At 39.4% G+C, this 27,310-nt stretch overlaps 3 protein-coding genes across 6 annotated transcripts in view; 2 read left to right on the top strand and 1 right to left on the bottom strand.

Moving 5' to 3' along the window:
• Nucleotides 1-1,040, top strand: part of LOC117961696 (zinc finger protein 106-like) — an 8,946-nt gene extending 7,906 nt beyond the window's left edge. For both annotated transcript variants that reach the window (XM_034900555.1, XM_034900554.1), the window contains exons 19-20: nt 564-710; nt 926-1,040. In XM_034900555.1, coding sequence (XP_034756446.1) covers nt 564-710; nt 926-982 — 204 coding nt within the window. In that variant the 3' untranslated portion in view covers nt 983-1,040. The remainder of the gene's footprint in view (nt 1-563; nt 711-925) is intronic.
• A 503-nt stretch (nt 1,041-1,543) lies between these two features.
• On the bottom strand, nt 1,544-16,968 carry capn3b (calpain 3b). Of its 2 annotated transcripts, XM_034900562.1 has the most exons (24): nt 16,419-16,968; nt 14,343-14,412; nt 13,545-13,663; nt 12,477-12,610; nt 11,759-11,927; nt 11,318-11,401; nt 11,128-11,219; nt 10,935-11,012; nt 9,948-10,108; nt 9,627-9,796; nt 9,523-9,534; nt 8,867-9,075; nt 8,689-8,725; nt 8,047-8,070; nt 7,721-7,807; nt 6,109-6,186; nt 5,951-6,008; nt 5,804-5,868; nt 5,082-5,150; nt 4,927-5,005; nt 4,492-4,608; nt 4,232-4,290; nt 3,665-3,772; nt 1,544-3,436 (listed from the first exon to the last, which is right to left on the bottom strand). In XM_034900562.1, the coding sequence occupies exons 1-23, from the start codon at nt 16,728-16,730 to the stop codon at nt 3,746-3,748; spliced, it is 2,310 nt and encodes a 769-aa protein (XP_034756453.1). In that variant the 5' UTR covers nt 16,731-16,968; the 3' UTR covers nt 1,544-3,436; nt 3,665-3,745. The 2 variants fall into 2 exon arrangements, with proteins under 2 accessions (XP_034756453.1, XP_034756454.1); XM_034900563.1 differs by lacking the exon at nt 8,047-8,070.
• A 1,268-nt stretch (nt 16,969-18,236) lies between these two features.
• nrbp1 (nuclear receptor binding protein 1) lies at nt 18,237-26,493 on the top strand. Of its 2 annotated transcripts, none has more exons than XM_034900564.1 (18): nt 18,237-18,636; nt 19,112-19,370; nt 19,450-19,572; nt 20,579-20,680; nt 20,788-20,877; nt 21,043-21,083; nt 21,262-21,356; nt 21,516-21,599; nt 21,906-21,964; nt 22,316-22,414; nt 22,529-22,661; nt 22,986-23,076; nt 23,449-23,499; nt 24,189-24,324; nt 25,328-25,381; nt 25,502-25,565; nt 26,113-26,168; nt 26,262-26,493. In XM_034900564.1, exons 2-18 carry the CDS (start codon nt 19,140-19,142, stop codon nt 26,355-26,357), a joined length of 1,605 nt encoding a protein of 534 aa, XP_034756455.1. In that variant the 5' UTR covers nt 18,237-18,636; nt 19,112-19,139; the 3' UTR covers nt 26,358-26,493. The 2 variants fall into 2 exon arrangements, with proteins under 2 accessions (XP_034756455.1, XP_034756456.1); XM_034900565.1 differs by lacking the exon at nt 18,237-18,636 and adding an exon at nt 18,917-19,001 and having other exon boundaries at nt 19,110-19,370.
• The last annotated feature ends 817 nt before the right edge of the window (nt 26,494-27,310 follow it).

The raw sequence follows: 27,310 nt of genomic DNA, 5'->3' as shown, positions 1-27,310 counted from the left end.
ACTCTGCTCCCTCCACTTTGAGGATGAGCCTCGACGTCTGCGCTCCCATGGAAACCACGCTCAAACCGGTCCCACGAGATATGACTGCTACAGTACTTCAGAAAATAGTGGGGAACAAAAATTGATATATTAACTGTTTATCAGACCACAGATAAGACAATAGTTAGCTAGCTGGTGCATCCCGCTGGCCCTCTGCCTTACTTCCCGCCGCTAAAAGACTTCTGCTGGGAAGAGAGCGGGCGGCAGCTACAGAGATGGACCTTTCATTAGCGTCCTTAGCGACTCAAATTCAGCCTGGGCAAACCCCAGCACCAGGGATGACAACGGGCTGGTGGCCAGCAGTAACACTAAAGAAGGTTTCTTGATCTGGCGTGGAGAATCAGAATCAGAAATACTTTATTGATCCCCGAAGGTAATAGGCGGTCCAGGATCAGCAAACTTTCAGTACACCCTAACCCCGAACACTTTTCTGTGCTGCTGAAAAACATCTTCCAGCAACCACTGCAAGATTACACAATGTGTTTTTCTAAATTGACATCTTTTTACCTTTGACCTCTCTTCAGTGGCAGAATTGCGCTCTGATCTTCGGCATGGTGGAGCATCTTGTACAGCACCTCGTCAGAGATCACAGCAACCCCAATCTGCAAGCGGTCAAATGTCGCTGGAGAGGCTGCAGCACATTTTTTGGCACACAGCAGTCTGTTAAGCAGGTAATGAACTGATGCTCGTTAGCTTTGAATGTGAAATAGTTGCTATCCCAGAGTGCCTTCACACCATACAAACAAATAAATTTGAGCAGTTTGAATATTACCATAAGAACATCTTCTACTTTTAATCACAGGTGTTTGGTTGAATCATTTTAATATAAAATGTGCTGCTCTCAGCAGAAAACAGTTGCTTAGTCTTGTTTGTGTTTTTCCTGCAGAAATTGCCTGAACACATGAAGAGACACGTGGAGAGTGACAGTACAATACAGCCTTGACAGCAGCAGTGGTGGTGAAGTGATGCAGCAGATAAGGTTGGAGTAACGTTCATTACAACACATCGGCTGATTTCTTTTTGTTTCAATATTCTTTTCAGGGTTTTATGTTCCCTGAAGCCGTTGTGACAGGATTGAGACATTCAATCTCACACACACAATCAGTTCTGTTGTTAAAATAATAGTTTTAATAATTATTATATTTTCTTTTTTAGCTGTTTTTTGTTGTCACAGTGAATGCATGACATGGCGTTATACCCCATAAAATATATTTCACAGTGACCCTCTTCAGAGATGTCTTTAGTATATTGAAGCTAATTATTCAGAACGATGCTGCACTGGTATAAACAGCTCAGAGTAGCTTTTCCGAAGAAGTTTACAGTGTTTACTGCCTTCAGAATCAATCTTGTTCAAATTTGTTTTGGCTTTTAACTGGGTTATACATCAAATGCTTGTGCTGCTGCACTAAATAGAAATTGTGAAATATTTAATATTTTGCATTACTCATGATGGACAGTTCCATTAGTCATCAAAATTGATGCAGGAGATGCAGAGATCTTTATGCCATCCATTGCTCTTCCTCGTAAAAACCTGGTACCTATACCCATAATGCAACTCAACCACCGCAGAATTGGGTGTGCTGTGCTAGTAGTGGCTAATGTAGTCTTAAGGCACTAGCCTCATGCAGAGATAGGGAGCTGCTAAAGAGGTCTGGTAAGCTCACCTCTTCTAGTCTTGCAGTGCGAGACCTATCTCCCCCCGCTGTGTCAGAGCTGGAGTATGGTCTGCCTATACGCTTATCTATTCTGGGATAGGGGGAAAATGCTCTGGCTTGTTTGTATTATTTTAAACCTGTCACAACCTTGCTGGGTGGCACTAAGCCCCGGGGGCCAGTGACAGTGTCCTTGCAAAATAGATAGTTGAGATTGGGAAGGGGAAGGACGTCAGGCTTTATCCCAGCACTGTACATCCGGTGAGCCAGACTAACCTCTTTCTAACTCCACCCCCTCTCCTTCCCCAGCTAAAACCAACTCAAGTGACATCACTTTCATGCAGCGCTGTGGAGACATCAAAGTTTTTATATAACTTTTCTTTATATAAACAGGAGTACATCCCAAGGCCTGTAAACAGACTGATGTGTTAAAATTGGTGGAGTTCCCCTTTCAAAGATGATGTACAAGTGTCTGATATGTCCACAACCTCAGACATTAAGGATCATTCTCGGTATTTTTATCAGGGGTGGGCTCGGAGGATTTTCAAATCCTTTCTAATTTTTGAAAAGTTTTGTCCTAAGATTATCCTCACTTCCGTATGGAAAGGGACGATGGCTCAGTTGTAAAAAAAATAAACCGGTTTAATTTACTTGTATACTGTACTATTTATAGAAGGTGCAGTTTGGGAAATAATTCCAGGGTTTGAAATCCATAGGCTAATATTTAGCAACCTGTACCTTCCGTATAAAGAGTAAAATGTATAAATTTACCCGCTTGCTTTTAAGTCATATTTTTCAGTAAATCTTTTTTTTAAATTAGATATCACAGTGTAAAGACAATGTATCTTCAATCACTTCTTGGCTTTGTTACACTTAATAACTTTAGCATGAAATCCTTATGTCTACAGAGGTTTGGTTGTAAAAGGAGTATGTTTTGCATCAATTCATACATAAACAATGTGTTAAATTATAACTTTTACATTTTCACATTTCCCAGAGAGTTATTCTCGGCAATGTGCTTGGCACCTGTAAAACGCACATTTGAGAAAACTTGTTTTGTTCAGTGGATAAAGTACTGTAGTAGTGAATGTTGTCAGATCAAACTTGCCAGAAAGTAACTTCTAAGAGTCTTGTATTTAAGTTATGCCTTAATTTTTGTACGTTATACTGTAAATTGTGCATTTGATTTGTGTTTAATATCTACTGTATGTGTACAGCAATAAAAAATACAAAAAAAGATTTACAGTAATCACCTCTGCTGTATTTTTAAAAACAATATAAATAGTACATTCAATATCTTGCTGAAGATATGTCAAACATATCAGTTCTCATATTTAAAGATTTCTCTTTTAACATTAATACTTCTTGCTTGGCATTAATAGGTACAAATTCTTCGTAACATATGAACTTAGCAAAGAAGGTCAACTCTACTTGCCTGCTTGCATTACCGTCTATTGCTGCTTCATGCAAAACCCTGATGTAACATGATTATCAGGTTACACTGACTTCAGCATACATCAAATGTTGCTCTATTTAGCACTGTAGAGCCTATAGAACTGATGATGTTTCAGGAAAAAGGTGTCAGTCATTTAAAAAAAACAAGCTAAAATAACTGACATTAAATCTAACCCATCATAGTTTGAATGATAAGAATTCTAAATTTCACATAAACTAGTGGAATCAGCGAACCAGACACTAAGACTTAGACCTTGTTGTAATCACACAGTTTGTGCAAACATACTTAACGTAATTCTCTTTCATTTTATTTATAGTATCAAATTATAACATCAGTTGTCTTGAGACACTTTACAGATAGAGCAAGTCTAGACCACACTCTAATACACAAAGACCCAACAAATTGAGTAATTCCCCCAAGAGCAAGCATTAGTGCGACAGTGGCAGGGAAAAACTCCCTTTAGGAAGAAACGTGGGACAGACCCAGGCTCTTGGTAGGCTGTTTGGGGGTGTGATGAATTTAGAGGCTGTCGGGGAGAGTTGAGTCCTGAACGTGAGCTCCAACTGCCTGCAGCCACATCAGTGGTCAAAAAGGAGACTTACGAATACATGGTCAGCTGAAGCCACTGGAAAAAGAGACAAAGAAAAAATTACGAGCGTAAAGGGTTTAATTTTGAAAGTATACTTACAGTACACACTGAGTGACCAGACAGTAATTCTTAAGCCTGTGTTTATGCTGCTGTATTAGAATGCACCATGTAGTGATTTTTTTCTGATATTTTTGGGTCTATATACAAAGTTAAAAAGGAGTGGCCAAAATATTGGAAGCACCGGTCAGTGTAATTTAATCCAACAGAGCAGAACTTTGAAATGCAATCTCAAAAAAGCTAAATAAACAATAATCAAGTAAGAAGCAACTGGAGTTTCTTATTTTCTGGTTACTCAGACTGTGATGCCGTTTATCACAGGCATTTCTTAATAGTCTTATCACAAAGACAATGTAGGTAATACTGTTTGCAACAACCTATATATAGCAAAAGGCATAGAATAAAACGTTGTGTAAACAATACTAAAGGGGGGGTTACCTCCAGGACATTGAGCTTGATTAGTCCATCTCCATCTTTGTCAAAGGCATTGAAAGCTCCTGTAAGAGACACAATAAATGAGTCTTTGTCCATGTCTTTATAAATCTTAAACTGGTGCAGGACAAGGCTGCAATTAGTGGGCCCTTCATGGTTCAATTTGGCCCCTTGAAAAATGTATAAAAAGTGTAACACATTCTGTTTAAATGCCAGTAAAAGCATGAGGTGAATCCATAAAAAGATCAGGCGTGGTGTGTACTTACTGAACATGCCCTCTAGTCTCACAAAACAGCAGATATAACTGTCAAAATCGATGTTTAGGTGTTCGTCTGCGTAGCGCATGGCTATGATGTCATACAACTGTCTGTTGAGTTGAAACCCTTTTATGTGAAGAAGACACAGATTAGGTTCATGGTCGACAGTTTACATTACGTTACAGGTTTCTAACAAGAGGCTGGAAAGTATGGGATGTGATTTCTGACAAATCTGGGAATTTAACCCTTATATGGTTTTATTAGATTGTACAGTATTGTGATTGTAGTCTAGTAAAAATAACATTTCATATATGCTTATTACAGTTTTCATTTAAATTATCAGCTCTGGAAAAACATTAAATCTAAAACTTGACGTATCAGTTATTCATAGAGAAACATCCAGTGAGTGGTCATTCTTGCTGGTGTTTCTTTCCTGCTGCTAACCTGCATCATTAACAGCGTTCCTCATCTCAAAACTGCTGATGGAGCTGGATTTGTCTTTATCGTATCGTTTGAAGATCCGCTGCAAACACATGAGATTAACAGTCAGATGTGTGTTAACATGAGCAGAAGCTTTAGAGTGGTTACAACGGTCCTACCTGCCACTCCTTTATCTTTTTCCACAAGTGTTTGAACTCCTGTAGGTTCAGCTTTCCTGTCCCATCAGTCTGAGGGACAGTCCGTCAGTTATGGAAAACCAACACAGCCAGTGAAGCCATTTTTAAAGGTGCATTTGATTTTTTTTTTTTTACTTTCCTTGGTGGGTTCATTAATAATAAATGATTTAAGTATAGTAGCATGGTTAATAAAATAATACCCTTATTTTGTCAGTAATACTGGAATTGCTAATTAAATAAAAGCTATTACCCCCGTTAACTTTGGGTTGCAAGAGTAGAGTATTTAATTAAAATAGTTTTAGTGCCCATTACATTCCCCAGTCACTGGAGTGACAACGTTGGAACCCATTGGCCTTCGGTTTGACGCTGATTTAGACTCTAGTGGCAACAGCACATATTTCACGGGTTACGATGTAAAAGAGATGCATGAGATTGCATTTCGACCCATGCATTCTACCTCTTTGGATCTCCACACAGACTGCGTGCAACCAAAGCCCACTCAAACATGATTGGTCATAACTGCTGGGACTAAAAATAGATACCGGAACGCTTCCAATACCAAAATCTTGTCCCATTGCCTACAGAGTCAGCACTCATACAAAGATACCTGTTTAAAGAGATTACTAGAGGGATTCAAACAAACAACCTGCTTATGCCACCTTCCTATATAAAGTCCTGTAGTTTTAAGCTTACTGAAAGGATACATCCATCAAGGCGATCATACTCCGACATGTCTCAAGGCTGAAACCCTCTGTCTTTATTTCACTATCTGTGGAAAGGGACAGCTCTGTATGATTGATCACATGATGGCACCAACTGTATCATGATCTAAATCTTTCCAGCGTTCTCACGTTTGGCAAGCACGTTCTTCATGATCATCTTGAGTTCGTTGGCACAGATCTGCATATCCTGATGGAGGGAGGACCAATTTGTTGCATATACTCTTTGTTACATCAGACATCCACACCTCTCCTGTGTTCTCCTCATCCTGTCCTCTCCGTGTACTCACCTCACCAGCAATCTTTTGATAAATGGCTCTGAACTGTTTTTCCTCTTCAGTCTCCTCCTCAGGCTGGAGTAGTTTTTGCTGGAGGAAATAAAATGTGTGACAGCTTTGGGTTGTAAAACCTTAATTGTATGTATTTTATGTGTAGTATTGTATGTTTGGACAAGGTAAGAGACATCTTAGCTTCACTAGTAGAACTTGCTTCACTGATAAGGAAATGTTTTTAGCTTTTGTTTGTAGAAAAAGTGCAAAACCAGCTCAACCTGATGCATTTTGCGTATACTACCACTACTCCACTGAACTTTCTTTACAAGCATTTGGGTACGAAAACAAATGCTAGAATCTTGTTTGTTGACTTCTGCTTAGCTTTTAATACAATCCAACCTCCCCATTTTATCAGTAAGTTATTGTCAAATTTCAATCTTGATGTTGGTGCAGCAAAATGGCTTATGGATTTTTTTAACATGCATGGTTTTATTCTACAAATCTTATTTTGAGTTCATTTTAACTTTCGGTTTGATTTCATTTTATAGGAACCTTCTATACAAAACAAAAGTTAAAGATAATTGGCAGGCAGCAGTTCTCTCTAACAAAGATCTTTGACAGACAGGTTTTGCAGAGGGCATAGCCAATCTTCCCACCCATTTTTGGTAGGAATTTCTATCTCTTCTCTTTGGGTGGAGATACAGGCTACCTAGAGCGAAAACAAATGGGGCAAATTTCCTTTTGTTCCTTTTGCAATGAAAGCTTTTAACTTGCACAACTCTTGGATGCAGTTTTTTTATCGGTGTCACTTGGGCTTTCTCAATGACACTTTTAGAAATTACTTTTCCAGACAATCTCAAAGGATTTTATTTGAAATTGTTCACTTTTTAAGTGATGAAATTGTTCTTATTCAATCTGTTGGTTGTGTGCGGCTGAGATGGACAATAAAGATCTCTGAACTGAATAGATCTCTGAACTAGCTTGCTTTAGCTTTTAGCAGGACTGGCTTGTCTGATGTTTTTTTTGTCAGTTATATACATTTAGCGTAATGTTAGTGTAATGAACTCAATTACTAAGATGTCAATAATTAGAGAAAACAAGTACAATAGGTTGGTAAATTAGCTTAACCTGGCCTTAAACCTTAGATTACCCTGACCCAATTTGGCATCAAGACCGGTGTGATCCCATCACAAGAAGATGATGTTTAGTGTCTGTTTTACATGTCGCTGGTTTATTGTTTTGTTTTGTGTGGTAAAATTGCATAAATGAGAGCGTTCAGCTGCTTTTCTCATCCTCAAATATTAGAAATGTTCTCTTCTTCATTCCTGTTGCACTATATATACAAAACGCCATATTAGTGGTCGATGTATTTCCTTATAATACCATGAGAAAGCAGCACATTAGAGAAACAAACAACTAGGCTTGTATACACTGAGGCTTTACAGGAAAACAGGTGCAGCTGAGCCACTTGATATCAGTTGGCTTCAAACTTGATTGTTTTATTCCCAGCAGTGTTATTTGAACTGGTCAAGATTTCACTTTAGATGCGTCAGTGTCCAGAAATGACGACAGGTCGAAGGTGACTATGAGCTATTTGCTGCAGTGTCAGAGTCTGTCAAAGAAAGATTACCTTTGGTTTCTTTCTCTTTTCCCCCTGAATGCCGTCATGCTGGATTTCTTTGTTGGCTCGTGCTCTGTCTGACACAAATACAATAGGCTGGCACATGGGTAATGGCAGTTAGTAAGAGGAGAGACGTGTTATAAAAGACAAACAGAAAAAGAGAGGTCATTTATAGTCATTCCACTGGTCATAATCTATATATGCAATGATGTGGAATGATGAGACAAACTATAACTGCCAAAATTGATAATAGCGGACATTTAATGTACAGAAGTGGTGGGGAAAACAGAGTTTAGAAGCAATCTAACAATGCTTTTGCCACATGCACTTATTACCTTTTCTTTCTTTTTCTTGTCTTGCTGATGGCCAATAAGGAAGGACAGATGGATGAAATGAGATGAAAAGGAGGAAAACACTTTCAAGTCTGTTAGTTACTACTGTGGGGAAAACAACACAGTATGAATTGGGCAAGAAAATGAGATTTTAAAGACAAGGTTGATGGAATATTTATACCACAATCATGGTTTTTCAAAATTCCAACTGATATCCAGGTAAATATATATTTGGTTTCTTAAAAAGAGAGTGGGAACCCTAATGTCAAGCATACTCAATTTTACCACTACTGTCTTATTTCTCTCTGTATATTGGGTGTGCCTAAGGTCTGTCTAAACGTCTAATCTACTTCCTGAGGAGTGTTGTGGTTAAAAGTTAAAAGACTATCCTCGCTGAAGAAAAGTCCCATTCTGTAGACAAAGGTGAAAAACACTTGATGAAAATGAATGATCTTAGTCCTAATGTTTTTGTTTTATATCCTAGTATCGCTGTTAAATCTGAAATGTTATAAAAATAACTTTTAATACTTTCTTAGAGAAATGATTTTGTAGACAAAAAGTAAACCTCTGCTTTAGTCATTTCACCACTGAAATACCAGTCATAAATATGTTTTGGTCCCATTACTTCTTTATTATGTTGCAAACCTGCATTTGGTCAGATCCAATTGTGTTCTCCGCCTCCCTGCGAGGAAAAAAAGACACATTAGGATTTCTGCTATTTAATGATAATGGCCTTCGTTATATTTTGCAGTTTCACAGTCAGCAGTCCCCAAAATGACTTCACTACCATATAGGGCCAGAGCCTAACCCCGGTGAGCCTTACTCAAACATGTTCTGCTTCTCAGAGAAGACCCTGAGAATGAACTCTCCTTCTTGATGGGCTTCAAAGGTTGTTGGGATGATGACATACTCTCCTGGAGGCAGCTGGAAACGCTCCGTCACCTCCCGCAGATTAATGTAGGTCTTACATTTAGCTTTGGAGGCTGTGTACAGGAAGAAGTCTTTCTGCAAGTGTAGATCCTTGCCGCACATCTATGGATGGAAAGAAATCAGTTGTTGAGATAGGAATGACTTCTTCAGATATGGAAAGTAGTCAATACATAAAGAAATATTGAAAGCAAAGGAATAGTTTAAAATTAGGACTCTTGCAGTTTGGTGTGTGAGGATTTGCCAGTTTTCTCTGCGTTATCTGAGCGGAAATGGAATATCTTTGGGGTTTGCACTGTTGATGGAATGAAACATGCATTTTGGCTTATGTTGTGAGTTGTAGATAGAGGTTTCACAAGAGCATGAACCACTACACTACTACTACTACTACCACTACCACTACCACTACCACCACCACCACCACCACTACCACATGCACTGTTAAATCAAACACAACACACACAAACATGACTCTCTGGAGATAGACTTCAGGTCAATATTGTGGAAACGCTGACTTCATCAAACAAACGTCCTTCTCCAGGACTGGCATACCTCCTTCGGCACCTGCGAAGACAAAGAAGAAGGTAAAGAAGAAGCTCAACTCCAGTGAATGTACATCCGCCTGTCCAGTGATTTAGGTTTCCTGGGATCAGTACCTCGTAGATGGAAAATCCGATGGTGAGGAATATGGCCCCTTGATGGCGCTGCATTCTTCGCCCTTTCTGCATCAGAGCCACCACCACAGTGCAGGTTGCCTGCCCGTCCTCTGGGTCGTCATCCTCCTCGTCCAGTTTTAGCCGATACTGTGGGTTTGTCCAGAATGTGTCTGTAAAACACAAAAGATGAATCTGCAACTAAGGGTCACTTCATAGCGGTGAAGTCACATGAGCCACGTGGGACTTAAAGAATATGATTAATGTTGGCTTTAAAAGGAATAAAATCTGATAAAAAATAAATAAAAAAAATCCCAGGCCTACGTGGGAAGTTCCTGCAGCCGCCAGCAGAGCTGCCTCTCACCCAGCGACCCTCATTGACTGACACTGTCCAACTGTGCCTTTCATCACCCTGCAGGGTGTCGGGGGTCAAGTTACACATCTCCAACTTTGTGAAGTTTCTCTGGAAATCATCAAAAGACATCCTGGAAGGGAACATCAAACAAAAAAAGTTCTTTACTGTTCATTTAATGAGACAACTTTGCTCTTTTTGTTTACCACTAATGGCACTAATGAGGTAAAAGAAAAAAGGAAAGCGGTTCTCTCTAATAACCAAACCTGTTCATGTAGGCAGTTGTATGATAAGGGAATGGTTTGTTTCAAAACTTTCTCCTTTTGGAGGTCTTTGGGCCATCCACACAAACTAGGGCTTAGCATCTGTGTTTAGGTGCCTGCAACATCTTTGTTAACCTTAAAGGTTCAGCTTAAGTAATGCCTCCAGAAGGAGTTTAAATCCACCTTCAGGAAGACAGGAACTTCAGAGAGTCGGGACGGCACTGCACAATAACAAATCGTGATTCAACTGTACTGCCTGCTTAATTGTCTCCTCAATTGGGTGTTCAATAAATACATCTGTGTAAGTCATCATAGGTCTCCCAAACCTTCGTCACATACGTGAAATAGTTGGGCTGCTCCTGAGTTCTTCCAACACATGCTAATGATAACCACAAGTATATTATTCATTTATTTCCACATGTAATGTTGTGATGTTAACATACATTTGATTAACGTGGCAGAAAAGTGTGTGCTACCCTTTGCTTAAAAAAAATGTGTTTCTTGATGTAGTGGCATCAAGAAACAAATCACCTCATAAGCAGCTTTACAATCTTGTGCTTATGTAGTACAGTACATCAGACAGACCATTGAGTCTTAAGCAAAAACAGCTACAAAATTGGTGAAAATATAAAATTTACATATTCTATTTTGAACGAGCCAAAATAATACATTTGATGCAGAGTATGTTTTTCTCACCAGAACTCACTCTCCTCTACGGTCTGTTTTTTTAGGTTGTCCTTGTCTGCTGTGGAAATAGTTGACCATTCCTTTGAACTATGGAAAGAAATCAAGAAAGAATTAGCCATAGTACAGCACCTGGCTACTATATGCAGAATTACTTTCTAAATGTTATACATTTCATAATAATATAAAAGGTCTCAGATCTGACTTTGCACTCCATGGTCCTTTCCACAGCACAAAACCCCAGGGATTTCGCAAGCGAATCAGACGAATTCTGGCGTCCTTTGCAACCTCGTCGCACTAGAAACAACCACCAACCTGTCAGCATCACTTTAGCAGGCCTTCTCTTACAATGACTGCCGAATATGCATTTATAGTACTTGGACATTTTACTGTACCTCTGCCAGGCCTATGATGGAGTAGGCATGACCCCTGACCAGCCCCTGTTCAGTCCGAGTCTCCATTTCAGAGGCTGAAAGAATCTGAAAGATACAACCAACACTCATGCAACACATGTCAGAGCAAAAGACTGACTGGATTTTGAGGCAGTATATGATTTTTTTTATAATCTAAAACTGGGGATAATGAATCAAACTTTGCACATAAATACAGCTTCTCGTATTGTGACATTATTAAAATCAGCCGGATTTGCATGAGGAAAAGAAATGCATTTCCTGTTTATTGACAGGGTTGTTGTTTTTTACACTGTCTCTTATATCCACCTCCTCCTTTCAGTTGAATTTGGCTTTCATATTCCAGTCAGTTGTTTTGCTGCATGCCTGATCTAATGTGCACTTCTCTTCTGTGCACTTAATTGTACTGCTTTCATCCCCACTCACATCTATGGAGCAGCCCATTAGAGAGCCTCTCTCCAGCGCTTTCCTCATGATGTTATAGAGGTCCTTGGGCGCCTCTGACAACTCAAAGAATTCGGTAACTCCTCCTGTGAAATCCTCCATGGCTTCCAAAGTGTTGCCCCCTTTAAGTGCCTCATAAGACCCGTTCAACCTGAGAGAGAGAGGTCAATCATTCTGGTCAATGTGCTGACATGTCTGTTTTCTCCGAGGCTTGGAATTTTCACAGTGTCTGCAGCCAATTAAGGAAAGATGAGGAGTGGTGTGCCTTGTAAGTGTCGCTACTCTACAAAAGAAAATACACCTCAATTAGAAATGTAGCTCTAAATTGTATTTTAAAACTTGTTTCACTTGAAACAAGTTGAAGTAATAAAATCCCAGCGAGGTGAGTTGTCAATGGTTTCAGGTGTCAATCATTTAGTTTGACAGATCTTCTTAAATGATGTGACATTACTTTAAAGCTAATGGAGTAATTTTCCCTCTTTCTCAATACTGTCACTGATACTGATGAAAACCTTTTAATACAATTTTGCATTTAAAAGACCCAAATCGATTTCATAATCTCCAGGCTTTGACTTGAGAAAACAAGAAGACTTTTTTTCAGTAAATCTAAACTCTACTGAATAAATTAACATCATGGAGCTGACGATGTGTAGATCTGCACGACTTCAATGCTCATTGAACACTGATAGAATGGGCTCACTTGGCATAAGCTTTTTCCAGAAGAGCACTCCAGAATTCATTCTTTCTGAAAGATTTGGTGAACACCAGCTGGTTGTTGCAGGTGGGGATGCGGTCGTCCACAACCACATCGATCCATTCCCCATAACGCCAGAACTGAGTGTAAGAAGACAGAACAGATATAAAACAGTGATGAGAGAGGAAAATCATTTATCAACGGGCAAAGATAAGCTCATATCATCTTTTAGATTATTAGTAGATTCATATCTATTAAATAAAGTGTTCATGTTTCAATCAATTACCTTTTTTTCTTTCTTAAAAATGATGAATGCCTGACCAAAACTAGATTTTTGAGGCGATTTAGAGTTCAAGGAAATCTGACAATAATATATGTACTGCTTTTAAAGTATTAGTTTGACATTTTGGCTAAAAAAAAGCTTTTCTTCCCATTGATTTGATAAGAAGGTCAATGACACTTTCACGTCAGTATGAAGCTACAGCCAGCAGCGGTTAGCTTAGCTTAGCATAAAGATTGAAAATGGGGATACAGCTAGCCAAAGTAACCAAATCTGTCTAGAAGCACCTCTACAATTAACGCATTGTATGTGTTAGGGATTAATCCGTGCAAAAAATAAACTCTAAACTACAGTAAGCTAGTTTTCCAAGTTGAAAAATGGTGCTCTTTGGTGGGCAAACTAAATTATGTGACACTGTTTCTAAATTACATGTAACCTATCTTTATCTTCTGTCCTGCATTCTTTTGTTACTTAGTTAAAACCAATAAATAACACCCCAAAAACATGTTTAATGCCACTTCTCATTTAGGCTTGTCCATACATTTTACATATAGGTCTGGCAATGCGAGATTATCACAATTAAGAACTTTAACATGAAATGTCACAGTTTCACATGTGATGAATTTGTATTAAAGCATCTTTCATATGTGAAATGGCATATTATCCATGTGAAAACATGATCATAAAACATTTGGAGTGCCTTTGTAACTGAATGGTTACAGCGGATGCCACATAACCGCCGCAAAAGAAAAACAGTTGCTTATTGCACAATTTGCCAAATATTCATTCAAAACCTGGAAATGGAAGATGCCTGCGTAGTTGTCAGTGAAGCTCTGGTCCGGAGGAATCACTCTGTACAGCAGTTTCTCATTCACTGTCAAACAGGCGATCGCAGCCAGCAGCCAGCAGTCACCTGTCAACAGTAGAGTGATGAGCTACGAAAACACTTCAAACATACCACTTCGTAAAACAGATGTCACAGATTGAAGTCACATTGCTGCAGGTGTCAGTCGTCAACATCAGTAATGTGACTAAGTTAAGACTGATTCTCACGATCATTTCAGCTGTCAGGCATATTCCAGGCTCTGGTTTCTCCCCCCTCCACATGTCTTGGCTGTACTGTATGATGTTGATGATCCATCTGGCATCAAAGAGTTTCTTTCTGCACTTTTATCATGCCCTTGCTATCATATACGTTTGGGTTTTTGTTGTTGTTGTATTTGCATATTGTAATTTGGCTATTGTTTAATGATCACAGCATTTCTTGGACTGCAATTTCTTGAGAATGTTTTTATTTCCTTTTATTTGTGCTGTAATCAGGGCGTCATTGGAAAAGGGAGCTTGTTCTCAATGGCCCTCCCTTAATGTAAATTTAAAAAAATAAAGGTTACACATATTTGTTTTATTCTAGTTATGAACATGCAGACTTTAAGACAAAACAAATACTAATGTCAAAAGCAAAGGTTGGCATCAGTGCAAGTATGGGGTCAAAACACCAAAGCATACTTAGTCCGTGAGTTCCTAGGCAGCATGGTGTGCTGGAACCTGCTGTTGAACCACTTGTTTGAAAGCAGAAACGGTTTAAATGTTACCCAATTCTCCCTGACAGATGTCTGTCCTGTTGGCTCCATCTATGATGAACTGGGGGTTTTCACAAATTTCCTGTCAAAGCAAAAAGAGCAAGGAGGAGTTAGGAGGTTTTTCTGAGCATGTTGTGCAACAATTAGTGCCACAGTTCAACTCTTTTTTTTCTCACTATGAAATACTATGTAAGGTGAAGTGATAGAGGCATTATAAAACCCTAAATATTAAATAATTTAATCCAATACTTTTGTTTTAGTATATTTTCAGTGTGAAGTCCTGCATGATTACTAAGTGTACTTCTTCAAAATGTTGCCAATTTGAATATCAGATAGATTATATTAGACATTTAATAACTTTTTTATGTTTAATGAAATTTATTTTATTATGTAATTATATTTCACACATTTATATTTCTCTAAGTAGGGTAATAACCATATTGGTATTGGTCAACAATTTAACAAATCTGTCTTTACAAAGGTACACGTGACATGTTCGACAACATGACAACTAAACCCTGAACTGTAAGCGAGTTGGAGAAATGTCTGCATTATGTATTTATAAGGCAGCAGCTGTTGGAAGTTGTCTGGTCATGCATGACCCTTGAGTCATCTTTACATTTGATAACGTTGTGCCCAATGCAGAGCACCCCATAGCTCATATGCATCTTTGATAAGGCAGAGTTGACTGTGTTTGTGATACTAAATTACAAATTTAAATTTAACGTGACCGACTGCGTCACAAGTAGATCAAAGGAGTAAGAATAAAAACATATATTTATGTTGTACAAATTATGCTTTTTTTTTGTTATTTTCTTGTGAAATATTGGACAATGTAGGCCTTTACTAATTCTTTAAATAAACCTAATCAGATAAAAAGCCCAAAAAGTTCCTTTTTTTTTTTTTAAACCTTTTGGAAACTGCTTTGGAGAAACAAAAACAAATGCAAGCTAATCAAGAGATCAACAACATCACATGCAAAATGCACAGTTTTCTTGGTTTAAAACAAGTATAACGATAGGCAGCAGTGACTCTGTTCCCCTCATCGCACAATTGACCATAACTAAAGCTGTATAAATGCAATCTCATGTTCCAAATTTAGAGCGTGTTCCACTGCTGACCCCCTGGGTGGGACTCTTGTATCAGTAATCTCAGCTGCGGGGGAAAAGAAACATTTATCATCAGCCATTAAGCAGCGATCAAGCTGCAGATTCATGTTACACTGGAGTTTGTTTTACAAAGCAGAATTTTCAAAATAAAATCATCTCAGTTTTCAGTTTGTCATTTGTGATTACTGGCAATTTATTAGAGAGATAATTTTGTATAAATAATAATTCATAATTCTGAGATATATATAGCCTGTGTTTGTACGCATTTTTAATTAATGTTAATTTCTTTAATGTTTAATTTCTTATGCTGCACTGTATTTTCTATTCTTGTGTTGTATCTGTCTTAATGTTTCTATTTTTTAACTGTCTATTCAAGTGTTTTATCGTTTTTAATGCTTATGATTTTTCACTGTTTGTAGCCTACTTGTGTTTTATCTGTTTAACCGATTTTGTGTAAAGCACTTTGAATTGCCCTGTTGCTGAAATGTGCTATACAAATAAAGCTGCCTTGCCTTGCCTTGATATTATTGCTGCATGAGTGTTGGGTCTTAAGTGAAGGTTTGTGTCATTTGTAATGTCTGTATTTATTTTAGTGTTTAGATGTGTCAGGACTTTTAGCAAAAGATAGCTTTATCAGAGCCACTTGGTGTCAAAGGCTGGGCATTGGAAGACTATCAAACCCTCTTGCAAGTGTATATCAGAAAAAATATGAAACCGAAGCCAACACTGAGTTGCCACTATGTTTCCCAGCACTGGCAGAGGGTGTCCTACTATGTGAGATTCAGCTGTCTGTGATTGTAGAAGGTGGTAACCCAGAGCTATGCATCCACAACCATGCAGCCACTTGACACCCCAGCAGGCCATGTGTTGTGGAGGAAGTGATGAGATACATTGGGATTTTAGAGAAGAGCTCTTATAAACACTTTTGCATTTGAGAAACTTGGCCTAAAGGATGTAATGGCTAAAGACTGGCACTCACCGTGGGACGTTTCCACTCAATCTTCATGGAAGGTTTGTGACTGTAGAAGAGTGAGGAGTCATCTGCAGGGAACATGGGGTCTTCAAACAACACCTTCTTCTTTACATATTTGTCTCGCAATTCCAAAAAGGTCTTAAGACGCGTGGCATCCTTGACAGCCTCATTTCTGCTTAAGATTGCTGAGTAGATGGAGTTGGTCCCAGCAGAAGGGTAATCAGCTTTGTCATCGGGCCCAAATGCTGCTTCACTTTCATAAAGCACCCTCACCTTTGTTTCCTCAACAAGAGGCACTTTATATTTCTCGTCCCCCATTTTATCGGTGAAGGCCTCAACCTTTGGTGTTCTTGTTTCAAAGTGCAAAAAAAAGAAATTTGCAGAAACAAAGCCTGACCTTGCAAAACAACCCAAAGAAACTTCCTGTGTCCTCCCTGACAATTATAATTACTTTCAGTTCCTTTGTTTGCTGGAAATGCTGTTAGCGCCCACGGACAGTCACCAGCCAACAGCTTGCCACACCGGCACTGACACAATCAGTGCTGTGTCCCTGCTGCTGGCTGCACCTAAATATAGGACTCTCTAGTGGAGGGGAGGAGCCTCCTCAAGGAGAGACCTTTACCCAGACAACATTTTCATGTCCCAGCATCCTGTTTGGAGGTGACTGTCCAAGATCTGTGCATCTAACTGAAGATATGGCAACGTATTGCAGGAGAAATGCAACTCTGAAACATGTTGTAGGGTCAGGTCATGTATTGAGGGCATGTACAATATGCACTGTACAAAAAAGCCTGTTGGATATACTGCATTAGACTTATAGATAGCGCAAATAATTAGCAACAAATCTGACATGTATTCATGTCAGGTTAGTTTATCTTATTTGAATGACAAGAAAAGTAACACCATGTGATTGATTGGATTATAATCACTCCAAACCACTGTTCAACATCCATATTTGTTACATGACCCCTAGTGGCAAAGAAACACCAGTTACATTGGTCTGTTGTGGCTGACTAAACCATCCATTCATCTTACTTCAGTTGGCCCGATTCTTTCAATCCATTCCCCATATCAAATAAAAAGAGGGAGGGAGGCTGTTGAACGCAGGGATGCCAGCTTTGAGAAAAACCTGCAATGTAGTTTCATTATAAACCAAAATGAATGGAGCTTTTGACAAAATTGTGCAGTTGGACTAACAGTGTTTAATGTTACATGATAATACTCACAGTATGTAAATGGACTGTTCTTATATAGCGCTTTTCTAGGCTCCACGACTACTCAAAGCGCTTTTACAGTACAGGAACCATTCATACACTGTGGCCGAGGCAGCCGAACAAGGTCAGATCATCATCAGATATTGCAGATAGTGCAAAATGTTTGACTCTAAAAAAGCTCAAATGGTTTGCTGCAGGGAAATGTGTTTAGATCATTTAATGATGACACACCTCACAAGTACTACCACTTGCTGCCCGTTAGTTCCCATTAAGTAAAGTGTGCACAGCAGCTTTATCATATGCACAGAGACCCAAAAATTAATCAGTACTCCTATGCTGGAATAATACCAATTGACTCCAGGTTGTCTGTTTGTCAACAAAATTGTGTCACCTGTGTGTAGACTATAAACTTCAATAATTAAGTTTATATATATATATATATATATATATATATATATATATATATAACAAATAACACATCTCTCCAAAGCAAGACAAAACTCTCATCAGTCCTCTGGCAGGTTGTGAGATATTACATTATTGTCAGTACTAAAACGTCCTTTACACTCATGAATAAAACTGACTGACGTATGAAGCGTCGGTTGTCACGTGGTATTCCTTATTTGATACAAGCTCCAGCAATGTATTGAAACTGTGCGCTTCACAGGAGTGAAACAAGCTTCGATATCATCCGCCCTTCTCTGCTGTGAACTGTTGTAATGTTATCAATCGGTGACTGCGTCTGGCGCTGTTGTAATATTGTGTAGTTAACGCACATTAGCAGAGGCTAATTTTAAGAGCACACATTAGCTGGAGTCTTGAGAAGCAGCAAGGGGCGGTGGGCTGCTAAAGCTGCTGCTAGCTAGCAGCGTCACAAAGCTAGCTGCAACTGCCGAGAAACGAAGATTTTTAGCTAACAAAGCTAAATAAATAAGAAACTGGGATTGGTCTACGACGGCAGGAGTCTGCTATACTGGAGCTGGCATCGTTACATTTTCCGTCTTTAAAACGTAAGCTGTGCTTTGTGATACGGTTTATTATGGCCTTTACTGTAGGCAAGTATTTTTTCCCCCCTAGGATGGCGAAGGCTTGTCCCGCCCTACTCTGCTTCTGATTGGCTTACCCAGACATTCTCATCTTAACCCTAACCAACCCCACTCTTCTTGCCTTAACCAAACGAACCCAACCAGCAGGCAACGAGCCAATCACAGCGAGAGTAGGGCGGGTCATGCCTTCGCCATCTGCGAAAGAAAATCGTCTTCCTGTAGATTGCTAGCTAAGCTAACTTATTTTGCAAACTCTGAACAGCTGATGTTATTTCTGTGCTGCAAGTACGCGAGACAGCTCAGCCACTAAGTACATACCGGTGCTGTCAAGCTAGTTTGACATGTAAATATTATTGACAGTTTTTGGATTTGACTTTCTCAACAGTGTTATGAAGTATAATGCTTTAATTGTGTTTGGGCATCTCTGTGTGTCTCACAGCTGGCTGTTGGGCCTGACAACAAAGACGATGTCTGAGGGAGAGAACAAGCAGGCCTCAGATACTGCCCAGGAAGTGAAAACCGAGTCCATGGCAGCTGCACCCACAGGTCAAGCAGTGTCATCTGTGTCTCCCCCTGTGTCCATGGTGACCCAGCCACCAGCTACTGCTGCCACAGAGGATGAGGAAGAGGAGAGCGAGGATGAGTCAGAGATTTTGGAGGAAAGCCCGTGTGGACGCTGGCAGAAACGTAGAGAAGAGGTATAGGATAAGAGGTCAAGTTTACCTTTACTAAGGTATAAATAAAGCGTGATGTAATATTTAGTTTTTCCTCCTGTAGGTGAATCAGCGCAACGTCCCTGGGATCGATAATGCTTACTTGGCCATGGACACTGAGGAAGGAGTTGAGGTGGTGTGGAATGAGGTCATGTTCTCAGAAAGGAAGAATTTCAAACTACAGGAGGTGGGTGCAGTGCTGCGAGGTTGATGTAATTAGTTATGTGTGAAGAAGTTACGTACGTTACAACACAAGTGAAACATTTATAATAATAATCCATTATAGTGATTATTTCAGTAAAAGGACAGGGTTTATACCTAGGAGAAATAAAATGTTTCAACAAGGTTTCAGGGATTGTGTTTTGTGTTAGGTTGCATTTTTTACTGAGATCTGAACAACAATGTAGAAGCCTTCTGGTATTCATTTCCCCCCTTTGGCTCTAAGCTCCTTAGGAAAGTAGTCAGATTTATTGCTGGCAGCTCCATAGCAAAGTATACAATGTACCTGAGTATTTGCAGGAATCATTTTCAAAACTTTGAAGGGGGGATAAGCCCCCCAGAAGAAGTCAGATTGAAGGCTCTTGTTTGATTTCCATTTCCCCACTATTATCTTAGTTGCTGAAATGTTATCCAATCCAGTCTGAATGGCCCAGTCTGCTTACTTTGTAAAATAAAAACACAGAAATGAGTTGATACTTATGTGTTAGATAGCTGCCGGGTGCCCTTGAGCAAGACTTGTAAGCAGAAACACATCAGGGCAAGACTGTTTGCAACAGGCAGATTTTTAGTTTAATATGCAAATGACTGTGAGGAAATTGCGTTTTCAGTCAAATTGAGCTTTTAATTTGTTTGTTTTCAAATGATAGTCTAATAAATAAATAGTCTGTCTGAAGTGAAGAGCAAACCCCAATGTGCTTTTAATGGACACTCATTTACCAGCTGTTGAGTTTGCGTTTGACCTTGCACTTACTGTCTTTCTGACCAGTAGTCGGACTTCCTGGCCAGGAGAAAGCCAGGCAATTAAAAATTAATCTGAGCTTACTTGGCCTGAATTGTTAGAACATTCTTTGCCATAAAACAGAAAATCCAACTTAACTTGATGAAATGGATGGAAGATGTAATATTCAGGGATATGCTACTGTTAAGAATATGTGACATTATGTATACATTAAAATTTAATCTTTTTTCCACAGGAAAAAGTCAAAGCTGTTTTTGACAATTTGATCCAGCTGGAGCATTTGAACATTGTAAAGTTTCACAAGTACTGGGCAGATGTCAAAGAAAACAGAGCAAGGGTAGGTGGTCGTTAAAAAAATCCCCTTTTTTATCAAATCATTTAAAAAAGTGTTGAGCACATTGGCTTTTATGATGAACTGTTTGCATTTGTTTTCTTTGTATGCAGGTCATTTTTATCACCGAGTACATGTCGTCTGGAAGTCTCAAACAGTTTTTGAAAAAGACAAAGAAAAACCACAAGACCATGAATGAAAAGGTGTGAAAGTTCTTCTGTAACTCATCAACAGATTTGGAGAAGCAACTACTTGGAAATGAGCTGACAAGTCAACAACAGTTGATTTAAAAAAACAACAACTGTTAAGTCTGTTTTGTTTTTTTTAAAAACCTATTTTACAGTAATTTTTATTTTCGTATTTGATAGGCCTGGAAGCGCTGGTGCACACAAATACTGTCTGCTCTCAGGTAAGTAGAGCCACTTAGTGTGAAAAAAATAAATAATTGTGCTACACAATTCACCGTCCAAATAAAAAAAAAGTAGCTTGTAAATTCTAGAATTCACCAACTACAAACAAAAAAGTAACATGTTCCCTGATGTGGTATCAGTTTTTTATTGACTTTACCCTCGTTCCAATGTCTCCAGCTACCTGCACTCCTGTGAACCTCCCATCATTCATGGAAACCTGACCTGTGACACCATCTTCATCCAGCACAATGGCCTCATCAAGATTGGCTCAGGTAAAGATCATTTAAAGCAACAGATCTTTTAGAAGAGATCAGAAAGTAAAGTAATAACGGTGTTACTTCCATCTTTCGCCAAATCTTTTTCCATACTACAGATACCCTCACTGTTATTTTTACTACTAGTACTATTAAGGCTTTTCTCCACTATTTCAGTTGCTCCAGACACTATCAACAACCATGTGAAAACCTGTCGGGAAGAGCAGAAGAGCCTTCACTTCTTTGCTCCAGAATATGGAGGTAAGATCTTGTCAATTGTCATCAAAGATCCCGTAATTTCGGAGCGCCTGGTTACAGCACATGCCACGTGACCGCATACGTTGGGTGCGGTTGTGGTACCTTTTGTTGCGTGTCATACCCATCTCCATCTCTCGGTTTCCAGTCTGCCTCTTACTTTCATCTGTCCAATAAAGACAAAAAAATCTCCTGTAATTTCTCTCAGATAACCTTGCATTGTGAAGTAGATTTTCTGTGATACAGGATTACATTTTCCTGGAATTGTACCGTGATTGAGACTGATGTTGACAACCTTATTTCCACTTTCAGCTGTTGCCAATGTTACCACAGCCGTGGATATCTATTCCTTTGGAATGTGCGCCTTAGAGGTGAGAGGATACCTTTTTCTGCTCTCAGCTAGTGGAATACTGACAATCATAATCGGTGATTCTTTTATGCTTATGGAAAATGTGCTTGATTGCTAATGAATGTTTTATGTATCAAAGCATTCTTAACAATGTCACCCCATGTCTCAACATGCTTATTCTTGTTTGCTGTGAAAGTTAGTGTTTTATGGCAGTCACAGAATAAAAATCTGGTTTTCGATCGTTGTTTCACACAAAAAAACATGATGATTACAAAATGAGTTATGTAATGAGAGTGGCTGCTGTTGACCTTTTGTGTTTTTATTTATGATTACTTTCCAATCTACACTCTTCTTTGTCCAATCCCTTCCTTAGATGGCTGTGTTGGAAATCCAGAGTAATGGAGATTCCTCTTATGTGTCCCAAGAAGCCATAAACAGTGCCATTCAGTCCCTAGAGGACCCATTGCAACGGGTGAGAGAGGGAGAGACACCTGTTTAAAGCCTATTTGGCAGATTGGAAGAGAAACCTATAACCTAAAGTTGTTGTCGTCCCCCCCCCCCCCCCCCCCCCCCCATGTTTTCTCAGGAATTTATACAGAAGTGTCTTGAGGTGGACCCCAGTAAGCGACCCACAGCTAAGGAGCTTTTGTTTCACCAGGCCTTGTTTGAGGTGCCCTTACTCAAGCTGCTGGCTGCACACTGCATCGTCAGCCACCAGCGTGAGTTAGAGTAAACGCAATGTTTTGTATGAATGTATGATTACTGGTAATTAGTATCTTCGGGTTAAAGATACAATTATTGGCCCATTGTTCAAGCCAAATGTACAGTCACACAGCACACCTACGACTGGAACTTACTCAGTTAGCCTTACATGATATATTTCTTTAAAAGGTCAAATTGGAGACATTTCTTTGTTTAATTTTACTTTTATAAGACCCTGACATGAAGCCACCGAACTCACCATGCACAAAATTAATTGTGGAAAGATAACCATCAGAGGTGAATGCTCTTATCTGATTGCTGTCTTCTCTGTTTACATGTAGATATGATTCCAGAAAATGCTTTAGAAGAGATGACAAAGAATATGGACCCTAACTTGGTGATTGTTGAGGCCAAGGACGGAGTTCAGATGAAGTAAGTCGTCACACAACCTCATTATACTGACATATAGAGATAATTGAGTGAAAACCATTGAAAGGAAGGAAATCTTTGGTAGTATTACTGTGGTTTTTCTGTCTTCATATTATCACCCTTAAACCAACAGAATATTTATATATACATATTTTTAAAAAACACTGACAGATTTTGTCTGGATTTTTAGTTATGATACTACTCTCAATGTTCTTTTGTTCAGGTCCAAAGGGTTGCATTATGTTAAATGATGCTACACCTGAACTTGCCTGCTAGGAGAGTGAAATTGTTAGTAACTGAGTTGAAGATTTAGTCACACTCTCGTCCTGATTGGCTGAATATTCAGCATAACTAACACTTTTTCTTCTGCTTTAGGCTCTCTCAGTTTCCTGCCCTTGAGCTGGACAAGTTCCTGGAAGATGTGAGGTAAGAAAGCAATTAGTACACCGGTAGCTGGAAGCAAAATTTGGGCACAAATATAATGTTGGTTTGCCTATGATTTGATGATTCTGGCTTGGATGCCTGGATCTGCTAATAAGATTTTGTGGGGGAAACGAAATGAGAATTGCTCAATAGGGCTGTCAAAATTGGCAAAAAATGCAACCGCATCATAGAACGTCATCGACACGCCCACTGGCTTGCTGTGAATTCTCTTCCCGATCAGCTGGGCTTCGTCCACATTGCTGTGGAGATAGGTCTGACAATGCAAGACTAGGCCGGGCTCAATCAGACAGGAAGCTGAACGTTTAGGCAGTAGCGGCCCAGTTTTTAACTCATTTATAATATTTAAATATAAATTTTCATATTTGAATGTCTGCTTCTTTTAAATATATTTGAATATCTATTCAAATTTACAATATTCATTGACCGCCCTTTTGCTCACCCTCCACTGAACAACGGATTGTGTCCAAAAATGGGAGATTGCTGATGTATTATAGTTGAATATGTGCAAAGCCTGAAGTAGAGTATTGTATGTACACTATATACATACTGTACATGGTCAGCAAAACCCTAGTGTTAAGGAAATACTCTGGTGTTCAGGGCACAACTGCACAGCATGAATCCTTTTGTAGTTGTCCTGAGTGTATTCCTCTTCTTTTCCTTTGATGCACCAGGAATGGGATCTATCCTCTGACTGCCTTTGGGGTACCATGTCCACAACAACCTCAGCAGGAGGCGGTGAAGTCGCCCATAGTGCCCCCCTCAGTAAAAACCCCAACTCCTGAACCTGCTGAACTCGAGACCAGGAAGGTAAGAACTAAGTAGGCAGGAGTGCCCAGGCATGAGATCTGTCAAATGACATTAAAAAAAACTAAATCATGGTTTGTTTTCACAAGTAACTTAAAACTGTCACGATTTGGGGAATCGCTCATAATCCAATTAATTTATAAAATTATATATATTATATAAGATAATTTGTTTATTAGTCCCCAATGGGGAAATTACTGCACTGCACTCTGTGTACACACTTTTTTGTTAGTACTCACACACGCTTGAAATACACACACATGCTCAGGACCTATACATGGAGAGATGACAGAGTGAGTGGGCTGCCAGCTGAACCAGCGCCCTGAGCGGTCGGGGGATACGGTGTAGAGGATGGATACCCGACCCGAGTCCGACGGGCCGGGTTCGAACAGATTTTTAGAAAGGATGCTCGGGTTCGGGTCGGGCTCGGTCACATCAGCGCGATAAGGCATTGAACATTTTTTTGTGTAAACTCATTCTTTTTTCCTGTTTTTATTTCTATTGTTTTTTTTTTTTCTTTTTTGCTTGTTTATTTACTGTTTGGGTCTTACTGTATGCCTGGATATTACCTGGCAGTGCCCAGGAGGTGAACTGGCATCTCTCCAGACACCAATCCACGCTCACAACTTTTTTGGGTCCATACGGGGATTTGAACCAGTGACCCTCCGGTTCCCAACCCAACTCCCTATGGACTGAGCTACTGCCACCCCAAATTCCTCATCCAAGGCATCGTAGGGAATAGTTGGAGAATATCGAACGTATTTGAGGAAATTTTGAATGTAGAAATTTGATTTTTTTTTTTTTTTAGGGTAGCTAAAATGAAGGAGATGAAAAAAATACAAGTGATCATTTTATGGTAGCAAATGTACTCATTTGTGCGCATGATAACAAGTTGGAGTCAACTCAGGATTTGCATTTTTTTTTTTTTTTTTAGCACGTAGCACTATATTTTCTGATCATATTCTGCATCTCCATGTGTCATATACAAAGCCGTTTTCCTCCACAGGTCCTTCAGATGCAGTGCAATATTGAGCCAGTTGATGAGGGCACCAAGCATCATGTGAGATTCAACGCTGCCTTTCTAATGAGTGATAAACTGTTTTGCTTCAATGTATTGTATGTCACATATGAAAGTGCTTTATGTTTTAAGACCTGATTTTTTTTTGTATTCTCCTTTCAGCTGACCTTACTTTTGAAACTTGAGGATAAATTGAACAGGCACTTAAGCTGCGATTTGTTACCAAGTGAGTGCCTTTATGCCATGTGCACACACTTCAACATCAACATGTTATCAAATGCTCTCACCCTTAGTTATAACTATCACATAATCATCAGCCTCTGTTTGATAGTTGAAATTAGAGAGATGATGCTGCAATGGTTGAAGAGAGAGATGAAGAAATGCTACACTGTTACCAAGCCGGACACCAAACAGGAACGTTGTGGTTCATAGTTGGCAGCTTAACCCCTAGACCAGCACAGCGCCCTGTCATCCCCAGTTTTAATAATCACATGAACTCTAACGTCTGCATGTGGATTGCGTTTGTGGCCAAGTTGATATGGTCTGTGTGGCTGGTGGTAGAACATGTTGGACATTTTTTAATCAATTGTCAAAACTTCAAGTTGCACTTTTAATTACTTGAATACCAGACTTGAATACTTTCAAGGCACATTATAATAGTTGGTAATACTGGCATGATGCAGTTGTTTTTTAAAAATGGGATAAACTAAGGTATCTTAACACATCATACCCCAGCCGCCATGAATGATTCTGACTGCCTTGTTTCTGTTAAGATGAGAACGTGCAGGAGCTGTCTGTGGAGCTTGTTCAGCTGGGATTCATCAGTGAGGTAAGTGGAGTTCATTATCATGACCCTGCTTACCTGAACACTCATGCAATTAGTAGAAAGATATTTGTTAACCTTGCTGTCTCTCCATTTCAGGGCGATCAGCCACGACTTGCATCCGTTCTTGAAGAGGCCTTCTCAAAATTCTACACCCGGAACGGTTCTCTCAATCCGGTGACTGTTTCCTCGTAGCGGAGGACTCACTAGGTCTTCTTTCAGCCCTCCTCATCCTCTACAACAGGACTAGCTTTTTGCTCCACCTCTTCGCTGCAGAAACGCTTTGCGAGGCCAGAGGAGGAAGCCTTGGTCTGGTTGCAGATCCTGCAACCCAATACAGCCATCTGCTTCTCTTGTAAAAGAGGAACTCCAAATCGTAACTTAAAGGAAAATACACATTTAGACTTTTTGTCTGATTTCTTTCAGTTTTCATGTAGTTAAGAAAGGGATAAGCACTAAATCTGGATTACGGCAGACAGTGTTTTCTTTAAGTCAGTATTAAAACTGTATTTTAAACATTTTTACATAAATCTGTTTGTCTGTATGAAATAATCTTTGTCCGGGCATACTAAAGTGTATGTATTATGTTGTGGGGTTATGTCTGGTTGTCTGGTCCTTCAAATGTTCTCTCGAGCAGCAAGCAAGGCTTCCTACCTTGAATCGGTTTTCTAAGACTTAAATGCATCCAGCTAGTGACGCAACAGATGCTATGTCAGTTTCACTCCAGAATTCTGTAATTGTACAACATAGTCATGAAACTTGCAGCTGCAAAACAATCTGAAGGTATGCAGCTAAAGTATATAAAAAATTATATTGTAAATTTATTTCTTGAGTGTGTGTATACTGTAATTCACTTCCAACACTATGGCCGGTGGTTGTTTGAATGTCTGCTTTTACTTGCTCTCTTTCTTTATATCACTGTTATTTTCTATGAAAGCGGGATGGCATCACTTGACTGTGGTCCAACTAGTGCTGTAGCTTCTGTCTGTCTCCCGTTGCAGCTCTTATCGACTAAGTCTAGATGAATAAAAGGTAGTCTGTAAGTGACAGTTTAACATTTTACTGGAGAGGCTGGTTAGATCCAAGTGAAGATGCTTTCTTGTTTAAGCACCCGATCTGACGGATGTTTGGTAAGTGCATGTATACTT

This window comes from Etheostoma cragini, chromosome 18 (assembly GCF_013103735.1).
Source record: "Etheostoma cragini isolate CJK2018 chromosome 18, CSU_Ecrag_1.0, whole genome shotgun sequence".
Classification (NCBI taxonomy): Eukaryota; Metazoa; Chordata; class Actinopteri; order Perciformes; family Percidae; genus Etheostoma; species Etheostoma cragini.
The sequence above is the reverse complement of the archived record's forward strand: the minus strand, read 5'-3'. Positions and strand labels throughout refer to the sequence as shown.